Source organism: Danio rerio, chromosome 6 (genome assembly GCF_052040795.2).
Source record: "Danio rerio strain M-AB ecotype USA chromosome 6, GRCz13ab, whole genome shotgun sequence".
NCBI classification, from domain to species: Eukaryota; Metazoa; Chordata; class Actinopteri; order Cypriniformes; family Danionidae; genus Danio; species Danio rerio.
The window spans coordinates 34349180-34361766 of NC_141026.1; the positions used below are offsets into that span (position 1 = coordinate 34349180).

At 36.7% G+C, this 12587-nt stretch overlaps 2 protein-coding genes across 2 annotated transcripts in view; one reads left to right on the top strand and one right to left on the bottom strand.

Moving 5' to 3' along the window:
• Window positions 1-10079, top strand: part of itgb3bp (integrin subunit beta 3 binding protein) — a 53347-nt gene extending 43268 nt beyond the window's left edge. The window contains exon 10 of the transcript XR_015492466.1: window positions 9946-10079. The gene's annotated coding sequence lies outside the window, so the exon portion shown is untranslated. The remainder of the gene's footprint in view (window positions 1-9945) is intronic.
• On the bottom strand, window positions 2433-4231 carry foxd3 (forkhead box D3). Its single transcript, NM_131290.2, has one exon. The coding sequence runs from the start codon at window positions 3998-4000 to the stop codon at window positions 2885-2887; it is 1116 nt and encodes a 371-aa protein (NP_571365.2). The 5' UTR covers window positions 4001-4231; the 3' UTR covers window positions 2433-2884.
• Window positions 10080-12587: the final 2508 nt, after the last annotated feature.

A 12587-nucleotide genomic window follows, 5' to 3' on the forward strand; every position in this document is an offset into this window, starting at 1 on the left:
TAATTTTGTTTGTTTATATTCAGCCAAACTATGCCAAATTATTGGTAAAACATATACCAATATTTTGGCCTAGTAGCAATTAGTTGTTCACAATTTCGCAATTTCGCAGTCCGTAAGGCTGATTTCAGTTTCATTAGAGTCTTAATATAACATTTAATACGAAAGCAAGACTGTGACATGGGTGTAAGACAATGGGACAGGCGGTGGGTGTTTCTACACCTGTGTAGCGCGGAGAGCAGGTGGATCCACAAAGGTCAGAGCGTTGTTTAGTTTACACAGAAATACATCCGACCACTTGTCACTTTCAGAATGCCCAGCAAGGGCTTTTCCATTGTATTTCACAGGCCAAGAAAAATAGAAAGTTGCGAGACAGTTGTTTTTAAACGTCTAGATACGCGACAGAATACAATGCAAGGCAAAACTGCTAAAAACATAAAACCTTGACGCTTCTTATTGAACTGTGACGATCCCTGACATTATACTTTGTAGGTATCGTGTATAAATATATATAGTGAAATGTCTCGAATGTAGGTTATGTATTCATATTTATTTATTTATTTAATTTATTTATTTATTGTTAGTAGACAATGGGCCCATGTCTCCTGACTTCAGGCATTAAGCGGGATGTGTTATAACCTTGCACTCGTTAAAGAGTCAGCTCTTTCCCACCAGCCGTCCTCGAAATAGATCCCTTATTAAAACCCGTTGAATCTAAACAATTTCACAGTATCTCAAGTCCAAGATAAATAACAAATAACTGCTCCACGTGCGCAATCGTTATCCCCGCAACAGATGCACAGAAACACGTTTATTTTAGAGATGTGACCAGGGTTAGTCCTACTGTTGATACATCGAGATATGTGATCCCATTTGCCAAAGATTTATTTTTAAATGCCATTTATTTCTGTACGCCATCTGATACACTAATGATACTAACGTCATTATCGATATCATTTGATGTGCTGTAATTGTGTAATTTCTAGCACGTTTAATTTGTTTTTGTGACAACGATTTATTTTCGCAGTCATCATTAGTCTGTTATTTTAAACTTACAATCGTATGCTGCTTTTGAAATATGTTTATTATTATAGTTAATTAAATATTGTTATTTTAATAAATTGTTGTTATTATCACAAACTTGTTTTTAATGGGCTATTTATTTTCGCTACCCGTTTTAAATAATTTCCACAACAATTCCGGCAAGGGAATTCAGACTTAGTCCTATCAATACTTACTTGAAATAAGATGAACGTGATTACCAGTGTTTGTGCAAAATATCGTAAAATTAAAAATAGAACAGCAGCAACATATTTTGAGCTCATTTGAATAAGAGTATTTGACCGAGAATCCAGAAATAAATTGTTGTATAGAAACGAGCTGTCAAAGTCCACTGTGACAGAAAGGTATTAGAACAATGTGCTTACACACGTTTATCTCAATTTCAGAAATAATGGGACAGTTGTGGATTATAGGGCCACTGTTTAGAATTCAGGAGGTCAATCTCAGCAGCGTTTTTAGCCTGAAAGTGAAGTCAAGAAGAGGGTTCTTTTTCTTTTCCCATGGGTATCACTTAAATATAGCCCCAACCCTTGTCTGCCACACACCGCCAACCATTTGCTGTTTGAGTAGAAGTGATTAGCTTGACACAACTGTGAACGAGTGTTGCTTTAATTGGAACAACTTCCCAAACATTTTAGGTCGCCTTAATTTTCTTGTAAACGGATACGGGGGTTTTTCTGCGGCTATACTGACCTCTTTTATTTACAAAAGAATGTTGCTACTTTATAACTTATTTTGTGAAAAAATGTAAGACTAGTGTTGGTTGTTAAATGTAGAATTATGTGTATAATTATGATCAGATTTTACTAGTTTTTAAATGCCTTGCATGCAAGTTCAAGACAGCTGATTATAAATCGTTTTTTGTAAAATTCTCCTGAGACGGAGATGCTGTTCTGAAATTAAAGCTGTTATATTTGCAAAGGATTTTTAAGTCAATTTAAAATGTTCTTGTGGTATATATGGATTTCTATTTTTAGATAAAATATGTAATGAAAATAACGGCTGTAATATACATAAAGTATAGGCCTACTTTACTAGCAAGCTTCATTGTGTAGACTATATCAAACCTCGATTATATTTTTATTTTAGTTTTGTATGCACATAAAACAAAATTGCTTAAACATTTATTTTGATGATAAAAGCTAAAATACTATAATGCTAAGTCTACTTTAATTGCGTTAAAACCGTATTTGCGCATTTCTTAAAACCACGCTAAGCAATATGTTGAAATGATTTTGATAATTTTTTTTTATTAAATACTGTTGATATTATGCTGTTATGGTGTTACAAATCAATATCATATACCATATTACATATGCTTGAAATTTTAGAAATATTTTTTGATTTAATAAAATCGATTGTTTGAGATGAACTGGATTGTTTTCATTTATTAACAAATGAAGTTGATTTACAACACAATATAGCTACATATAATACATAGATTTAAAATTTTATAAACATACTTTTTTTCAGTCTTCTTTCAATAAGAACAGTTTAATATTTCATATTGGAAAACAGGGCAGAAACATCACATCTTTCAAGATGAAAACAAAATATGAAAAAATAAGATTCACTCAACTATAAGTTTAAACAACGAAATGAAATAGAAAGAAGGACATGTAAATTAATTTCTTTGTACAAATATTTACAAACATTACCTGTACTGAAAGCATTCCTTTTTGATTATGAATTTTCTTTTTTTTCTCAAAAGTCTTTACATGGCTACATTGGGGCGGACGAATTGTCCAGTGCTGCCTATAGTTCGTGCTGTATCGTCTTTAAAATATATATATGTATATATATATGTCTAAAAATATTTTGATTATCATTGAGAAGGCCATTTCGATACCGCTGCTGTGGACGCTGTCGGTAAAAACTGTCCGGAGATGATATTTGACGGGACGCTGAGGATGGGCGCGATGGCAGCTGATGTCCGGGTTAAGGACAGGGACTGAGCGCTCAGTAAGGCGGACTGCACCGTCACGGGTGGCCGCAGGAAAGTCTGTGCGCTCGTAGAGCTGCTGGAGACCCCGATGATGTTTTCTATGCTGAATGATGGTCGACTGGACGGCTCGGATTTGATAATCGACGCGGTGCTCAGGCTATTTAGCTGTAACTGGAGACTTGGACTTAGCTGAGAGCTGAAAGCTTTTCTGTTCAGTTCGGCGGAGGGTAAGAGAGGCACCGCCGGAGGGAGCATCGGACCCACAGGGGGAATGTACGGGTACTGCAGAGCGGCAGGGTGCGTGTATGCAGCCGGGTGAATTCCATAATGACGTCCATATGGATTCCCAATGCCGTATGCCCCAAAACTCTGCATCATGAGGGCGGTCTGGTCCCTGAGAATGTCCGGCTGATGCCTCTTGAAGCGTTTTCTCCTCCTCAGAAAGCTACCGTTGTCGAACATATCTTCCGACTGGGGGTCGAGGGTCCAGTAGTTGCCTTTGCCCGGGTTGCCCGGTTCCCGTGGGATCTTGACGAAGCAGTCGTTGAGCGACAAGTTATGGCGAATGGAGTTTTGCCAGGCCGGAAACTTCTCCCGGTAGTATGGGAAGCGGTTGCTGATGAACTCGCAGATTCCACTGAGCGTCAACTTCTTCTGCGGGCTCTGGAGGATGGCCATGGTGATGAGGGCGATGTACGAGTAGGGCGGCTTTACCAGGCTGCTCTTGGGCTTGTTTTGCATGGGACCGGTGGAGCTCTCCTGAGCATCCCCCTTGGTCTCTCCGTCAGCGTTGCTCTCGCAGGGACTGTCGCTGCGCTCCTTCACCTCGATCTCCTCCACCTCATCTCCCCGGTCCTGCATGCACTGGCTTTCGCAGTCACTGTCCTGCTCCATCCCCTCGTCACCCTCCCCGACCACGTCGATATCCACATCGTCAGCTGTGAGCACGGTCTGACCGGACATGTTGCTGGCACTGGTGCCTCCAGACAGGGTCATCACCGCGCACTTTGCTGCTGGAGCAACCCAAGGTAAGATCAGTTGACGACCGGTGGCTATAAATGCAGGTCGGTCCCGGCCTGTCAGGAAAACTTCAACTTTAGAAAATATTTCTCCAGTCCGAAGGCTTGCTTGGGTCTCTTTTCCCACTGTATTTCCTCAAAACTTACGCGTGGCTTTGAATCGAAGAGTCAAGATGACACATGCTTTGAAAAGCAGGCTTTAAGGACTGTCTGATAGATTACTTTTCACTTAAAGATATACTATCAGGCGCGTCACGTGACCCGCTGACGTCAGAGGTCGCGCTGTTATACCGCTGAGCTGAAGTTGTTTCATGGATTTGTCAACAAAGGGAACAACAGTAACATCGCCTCTGTTCGTCCGTCATAGACCATTTAGCGGTGGCGGAGGGGAGAAAATCGGCCTGCATGATTGAAATCATCTCCAGAGCTGACGTGCATTAACTCATCCGCGCTAAACGCAAACTTAAACTTTTCTTAGGCCAATTATATGAAAGCTGCTGAACGAAAACGTCTACAGCTAAGTTAATGAAATCTCTTGTCATTTATATTGTGTGCTCGAATAATGCATGATTAAAGCAACGCTTTTCAAATATTGTGCTTTAAAGTCGTTGGAAAAATGCATTTGGAACCGAGTTGCAATCTTGCGTCTCAGTATAGGCGCATTACTGATTTTGTTAAGTGTGAAATAAATACAAAAACAATAGAAATCTCTATAAAGATCTTTGTAGAGGTGCTAACGACCCTCATCATTGCTCTTGTTAACATATGAATTAAGTAGGAAATGAGCGCGCGGTCAAATGCATAGGAGCCATTCACGCGCGCACAGGTGAGCGACGCATGTGGGATATTCTCAAGAAAAAGAAAGCGGAGAGAGAATATGTAAACTCTTAACGTTTCCTGAATCGTGTGAGAAAAAATGGTTCTTCACAGGAGCTGCAGGTTTAATTATACTGTTTTATTTGTGGGGTTTCACTTGGATGCTTTGGTTTTTGTGAGATTAAATATTAATGTAATTGTCCCGTTTTTGTCGATGCGCAAAAAAAAAAATGTTCCGTGGTTGGATTCGTCACTTAGGCTATTTAACTACAAGTAATATTACGTGTTATTGATCTTCAGCTTGGAATAGGCTTCTGCTTCTGCTGTAATGAAAATAAAGGATGGTGTAATTGATGTAAACGCTCGAATCAATTATTTTCACTACCATTCTATTAGTGTTTACGAAATAGGTTGTATACATTTCTCAACTGTGAGAAGCAAACTGTAAAGCTCGATATTTCTTCAGTGAATTGCTCATCTCTGTGTTTTAATGCAGGCTTTGTTGCACTGCTCTCAAATAGCATATTTGCTACCAGCCTATTACCAAAACGAATTATTAAACAGTGATTTTGTAGTTATTAAAATTGTAATCTATAGCCTAATAATCAAAATAAATATTATTATTATTATTATTATTATTATATTATTAATATTATGATCATAATGGTTATAAAAACCGCCTATAATTATAATTAGGAAACAAATAATGAGCTTTTTTGTCCATTTAGGAAGCTAATCAAACAGCGGTTATGTTTTATTTTCATCACTTGTTTTTGTTGGATGACATTTAATCTGCAAATAGGCCAGCACCTTTCACCTCGACCTTTACCTTTAGCCTGCTTACCATCCTTTCAAATCTCCGAGGAACGCATGCTTGTGTTACAATCTTTGAAGCTGTTTTTGCATGGCGAATGAATGAGATTAATTGAATCACGTCATTATTAATGGTATTAAAGAGCTTGGTCGCGGACAGTGGCCCGTGTGATGTCCCGTTTATCAATACGGGCTACTTAGAGGATGAAGACGAGGAAGCATCAACGCTGCCTAAAACCAATATTTGCTTTGGAAAATTGTTCTTCTGCTAATTACGTAATTGTTTAATAGTTGATGTGCACGTAACGTTAATATATCAAAGAACATAGGATTTCGTTTTAGCCAAATATTCTACAAACAACAGAGATTTGTTAATTTATTGCTGTAGATGCGCATTGTGAGGTTAATTATAATTATTAGTGCTAATAAAATGCATGTGGTTATTCGCTTGCGTTTTAGCGCCGGTTTTTGTAGAATGATGAAGGGTTTTGTCTTCAGCTTAAAATGTAAAAGACCATATATCTCGAGTCAATGCGCACTGAAAGACATCGTGGATGATATCGCCCAAAAGGAGATCAAATTCGTCCTCTCTGTGATCTTTTGAAGCTCCATAAATCCGGCTTTATACCTTCGCAGTTTGTTAATGAAATGTACATTTAAGCACACATGCACGGCTTAACCCGACAAAACCTTTTAGAATAATAAGCTAACTCTTTCCAGCATGAACCTATTAGGAGACGGAGGCATAGCAGGTGACGGCGCGGATACAGTGGCTGAATGTGATTACCCAGCAAGGTCAGAAACAAATAGCTCACAAATAGCAAAGCAGGATCGAATTTATGCCTAATTAAATCGCTGAAATAAAAGAGATAGAAAGGAAAATTGAAGGGCGTAATGGGAAATGTGTCCATTCAGGAAAAAGGGGGATTCGCAGAGCAGAGGAGGAAAAGATGCTAACCTAGATGGGAACTGAACTTGAACTGAGAGGATTGCTTGCATTAATGCAACTGTATTTGAAGGGTATATTAATGCTGCAGTTAAATTGTGTGCGTAATACATGAATAAAAACGACATGGCAAGATCTTAAAAAATCTTTAATCTATATTGTTTTAGCTAAATGTTTTTTTTCTGCTGTTGTCATTTTATTATTTTCTAAATATGATGTTTGATTTCGACATGCTGCCTGACAAATTATGTCGTTTAGTTGAAATCTTATGTGAAATGTATGCTTTAATAAAATAAAAAAATCTAAATGCACCAAAATAAAAGCCGGATGTAATCGATTGTGTTTGTATAAGTGTCTAGTTTTTTTAAAACTGGTTGTCTAATTTTATTATTTATTATGCAAGCACAGTTGGGGCAAGCTTGTACAACTGTTATAAATTAATGGCTTTGTTAGCGCGCTTTTAATTATGGTTATTGTGCCAATTATTTTACATCAACTCCGCATTATCAGCATGTCAGATTTAATAAAAAGGAGCCATTTGCAGGAAAACTGTTCCTCTCATCTAGAGAGGGAAGTGTCCACGTCATACTCTGGTTAAAAAATGACTTTTCATTTAAATGCAATCCTTAATTGGATTTTCTACGGTCGACACCGTGATTCCCCAAGGCTATACCCACCAGGAGGCAGGATCTCCCGTTTTTCTCTCTGAATTCACCATTTTCACCCTCTTGAAGAATCCACTCTATCAACCTGCAACTTTCTGTCAAACAATATGATCCAGCTCATTTTTAACAGTCCCCTTTGTAGTATCATCCTGCAGGCTCCCACCATTACAGCCAAACCGGGAAATCAGTGTTTTGCTCGGAAAATTCAGTTGAACATAACGTAATTCTGTAGGTATACAAAATAGTATATGACAGCCGCAGGTCAAAATATAATCTACACAAAAATACAACGTTTGAAAAGAATGAATACGAAAATAGGAGATTTTTTAAAGCAATTAATCCTGAATGAATTTATTAGAAGAACTTTAAAAAATGTCCACCATGGCTTTACATGCGAAAACTATCATTATCAATACTGACACTCTTTTGAAATGCACATTTGTTGTATTTTATTTATTGATTTGTTTGTGTGGTTTTGAGTGAAAAAAGCCCTGCTAACCATTTTAGTATTCATTTCTAGTTAATTACAATTTCTGAGCAGCACACAAAACGCACAACCGCAATATATGTCTTAACGAATTTATATGTATAGTCTAATACATAATGATTGTCCTGAAGATTGCCATTTTCTCTTTCTGTAAAGCTGGAAGTACAATAAAAACTGGCAGCACGTAAGTAACTGACAATTTTCTAAACTATTTTCTTAATGGCTTTGTTTTAGTGTGAATTTGTTTTAGTGTGGCTAAATTGTATTATTAGCTGTTAAAACACAATACTCAACTGGAATAAAATTGCAATGGCACCTAACTGCATTTCTGCTCGTTTTTTAATAAAACACATGATAATATATATAGCATGTTGTTATTATTATTAGTTTCTTGTTTTTTCATTGGCAAATAAAAAATGTTAATGTGGTTGTATTTAGAGCAAGATGTCGAGGATGGTTGCAAAAACGACACCTTTATCCAGATTAACATGCCAATGCGCGTAGTTAAGCATGTGTGATGTTACTCGGTTTGTACGTTTCTTTGTTATTCAGATGAAGACTGAAGTAGCACATTAGCACGACGAGAGGGTGTTATTCGGGGTTTGTCTTACTAGCATGAACTTCCTGCGTAACGCAATTATTATTAAAACTACACGTTGTGCTTTCTGGAAAACGCATATGTTAAATTTACATCTTAAAGATTTACAACCATCATCAGAAGTAGCAGCATTTCAAATTTATGACATATCACATATCAGGCAAAATTAAGCTGGCTTTAATGTATTATTTGACCCTAAAAATGTTTTCATTGTTTTGTCATGTAACAAAAGGACAAAATATTTAGCCAATTATGTGAAGTCTTTAGGTCAACGACTGGAGAAAAATTAGCTGAAGTAAGTTTTTAATGATTTATTTGTTATACACGTGTTATGTTCCTGACCCGTCAGTCAGTGATGTTTTCCAATAGTGTTACCTCACTCACTTTATCCATTGCTGCTTTAGAGGTAATTACCTTTAATGCATGTTATTCAGGTTGAAATCTCAGGTTGAGAAAATTGCCGCCACCACGTGGACTGATCTCAGTTAGTGAGTGCGGTGTCACATGGGACCCTTCCAAGACAAATTGATAACAATTGGAAGCTCGGTTGTCCCATAATTTTGCGTGAGTAGTTCGATATAATTGGCTGTTGATTGAAGTTTTAGGTAAACGCATTTCCTCCGTCCCCGTTTTAATATTTTTATCTAAGTATGCAAAATTTTCACGTCATATGCATACTGCAATACATTTATATATATTAAGTACTTCTCAGAATTTAAGAAAACAGTTACAATTTCTACTTGAGTTTATAGTAGGCTGTCGAATTTGTTATATTCTGCACCGATTATATTCAAATTATTATAAAAAAAACGCAGTGAACTTACACTGACGTTAGTTTGATTCTATTTTTTTTCAATGAGATTAAACTCAAATTTTCAATTTAATTGAATTTTCTTTTTCATACAGTGCAGCCATAGTGACCCTTACAAATAAAATTTGGTAATAATGGGAGGCTTTTAATTTATTTTTATTTAATTTTTTAAACAATCATAAAAAGACTATACAATTGTTCTCACGCTGATATTCTTTATAATTCAAACGGCAAGCCATGACTGCTTCATGTTTTCTTTATCCAGATTGGGGAACAGCTACTGCAAACCGCAGCGTTGTTGTGTATTATGATGTTCACTGAACGCTGTGTGTCCAGCACGAATAAACGTCTAGAGTCAATGCAATCAATGGCTTCAATTCATTAGGTCTGCTCAAGTGTATCTCTTAGGTGGGCTATGGCCCTTGTCATTAGCTAATAATTCATCCATTTGAGAGTCTCACAACTTCTTCTCTTCAACAAATGCCTCCGGCTATAAACACTAATGAAATTTTTTTTTGGTTAATTTGATTTTACTGGTACACTTGCAGTTATGGTTGAACTTTCCCACGAGATGGGCTGATTGAAGGGTCTCAGATCCTATAACGGAAGGGGGAAAACATTCAGAGCATTTCCATAATTATCCAATTGGCAGCCTAATGACCTTCCAGAACAATAAAAAGATCTCTTGTTAATTCCATCTTTCATGCCGACATTCACTAGATTTTTATCTTATATGTTGAAGTTCACAAGATAACAAGTGTACTCTCTTATTTTTTTCCTCACCAGAGAGCGGTCCATTCAATTATCCCCGGCACAACTCTTGTCAGCAAATGAAAGAGATCTGCTTGTCGCGCTCATCCAAGTTGGATAATTTATAGCCTTCTGGGGTTATAAAGATGGGGTTTCGAGCATTTTGAATGGTGAGACAGAAATTAAGTGCAGAATAATTAAAAAGATCACAAGTCGCCTGCGAATGTGATTATGACTGGCTCGCAAAGGGACTGCGTTGAACCGAAGACGTGCTTTATGTTCTTTTTCATGTAAATGACGCATATTTATACATTTAGTGCTCTTAAAATTAAGGATCACGTATATTTTTTATAATTTCATATTTAAATTTGTAAGGACCTATCGATAGAAAACGCTTTGCTCTTAAATCTAAATACCTGTGTATTACTGTTTTCGTGCGTGACTCATCGACTGTCTGTATTAAATGTATTAACTGAAAGATGTGTTTTTCTTTCCATCCAGTCAGTCTACATGCAATGAAACGCAACCGTTGTAATTTTCATCGAAAAACGATATACATGAGTTGTTGGTTGACTATGCGTTTACAGTTGTCTTTCATAAGACGCTCCTAATGATCTGGTGTGATATTATTTGATACACTGTAAACCATTCATCCATTGATAAGAGTATATTATAAAGATAAACAATGAAAACCAACGTGCTGTGAATGTATTTTCTGCACACACAAAATTTATTTGACAACAATTGACATGTAATTGTAGATTAAGTGCAATGATTATGACAATTGTTAATATGATTTGTTGTATGATATGATTTTAATGATAGTGAGGAATGAACTCTGCAATTAACCTTCATAAATTAAGGTAATGGCAGGTTTTGTCTTTGTTTTCAGTTTTAGTATGTCACCCTGGACAACAAATCCAGTCTTAAGTTGTATGTTTGTTTTTGACAATAGCCAAAAATACATTGTATTGATCAAAATGATTGATATAGATTCTTTTAAAAATCATTAGGATATTAAGTAATGGACGTAATGGACATGTTTCATTAAAGTATTTGTACATTCCCTATAGTGTAATCTTCCAAAAATTGACACTTTTGACTGGTTTTGTGGTACAGAGTCACACATCAGTTCATTTTTATAAGAAGTGTAAAATTCAAAGATGTATTTTCATCTAACAGACATTCTTATAATAGATCTCAACTCTTTCAGTCGGTGTTGATTGGGAAAACATACTAACTTAAGAAAAAACATCCACACATCCACATTTTGTTCTTTCTGGATCAACACACACACTGTTTTTTAGTTTTGGTTTCTCCAGGTGAAATGTATTTTATACTATAAAAAAACGCTATTACAGTATATCGCTTTACCCTAACCCCAACCCTGACTGCAAACCTATGGCAAGTTTTGAATTTGCTCACACACATATATCATGGACCATTAATTACACCACTCATTCACTATATGCCATCTGTTGGTCAAAAATGGAAATAGAATAAATATTATACGAGACAATTTGAAGACTTTAGTTAAACGCCCTTCTGGTGTTATGTTTGCAGATCAAGACATTTGATTGGGCAGGGTTACAGTTTAATTCTGCACCCATTCCTTGTAAACACTCGCCTCTCAAAGCAACTTTTACTCCACTTTTAAGCCTCAGTATAAAAAAAAATCTTGTGGTGTAACTTTGTGAATGGCTGCTAATGGCCATGCGCTGTGTTTTTCATGTTGTTCCCAGTTGAGTGGTCTTCTATTAAGTGCAGGAACTTGTAGGGAATCAGGCTATTTGTATTATTTAAACACATAATAAAATCATCAAAGCACTGTGGCAAATTGTCATTTGGCAGTGAAGAACCTTGCCCTGGAATCCCGCGGCTCTCAATAGCCCAGCAAAGGACTTGCTAAATGACTAATGGGACCATGTGACTTGACTTGAGAAGGCCCTCAGAACAGCAGATTTAATTATCATGTTAGAATTCTGCATGAAAACAATCTATACTAGAAATTAGAACTATTCCTGTCAGATGACTTGCATCTGCGAGTAATTCTATTTGGGACAACTGATCCCCTTCTTTGAATGTTATCAAATGTTTACAAAGTGCTTAATCTGGTAAATGCAATCAGAGAGGCCTGCAGTAATTGTGTGCCGGCGTCAGCACCCAGGATTCACCGCTCCGATGCCTTGATCTTTATGAAAGGCCCAAAAATACAGATCAATACATGTGTGGATGGGGACATCTGGCTTTCAGGAGTCAAAAAAAAAAAAAGATTTTTCTCTCTCTATTATTTATAGTAGTTCTATATTATTATAAATAAAGGTTACAAATGGGGGATTTGCCCTCCCTCCCAAAAACACACAGTTCAAAGAAATGTGAAATAGACGTGAAATATTAATAAAATCGAAGGATTTATTCAAGTATGTATTTTTTTCAAGTTCCAGGAATGGGTCCCAATGAAAATGTTGGTGGCAATAAAGAATCTTTATTTTATGTGTATTTGTTTCCAAAGTAGCTTCTGATGTGCTAATCTATGTGTGTATTTTCATTTTTATTTTTAGCATTATCACATTACTTTTTTCACCCACAGGTGAATGCTGATTCCTACTGAAAAGAACTGATGGGCAACAAAGTTTACTAAAGGTACATTAAAAACCTAAATTTGTGATCCACTGCCC

What these genes read in the sequence shown, in the direction of transcription:
- foxd3 (NM_131290.2), bottom strand. Translation starts at nt 4,000, where the DNA reads ATGACCCTGTCTGGAGGCACCAGTGCCAGCAACATGTCCGGTCAGACC.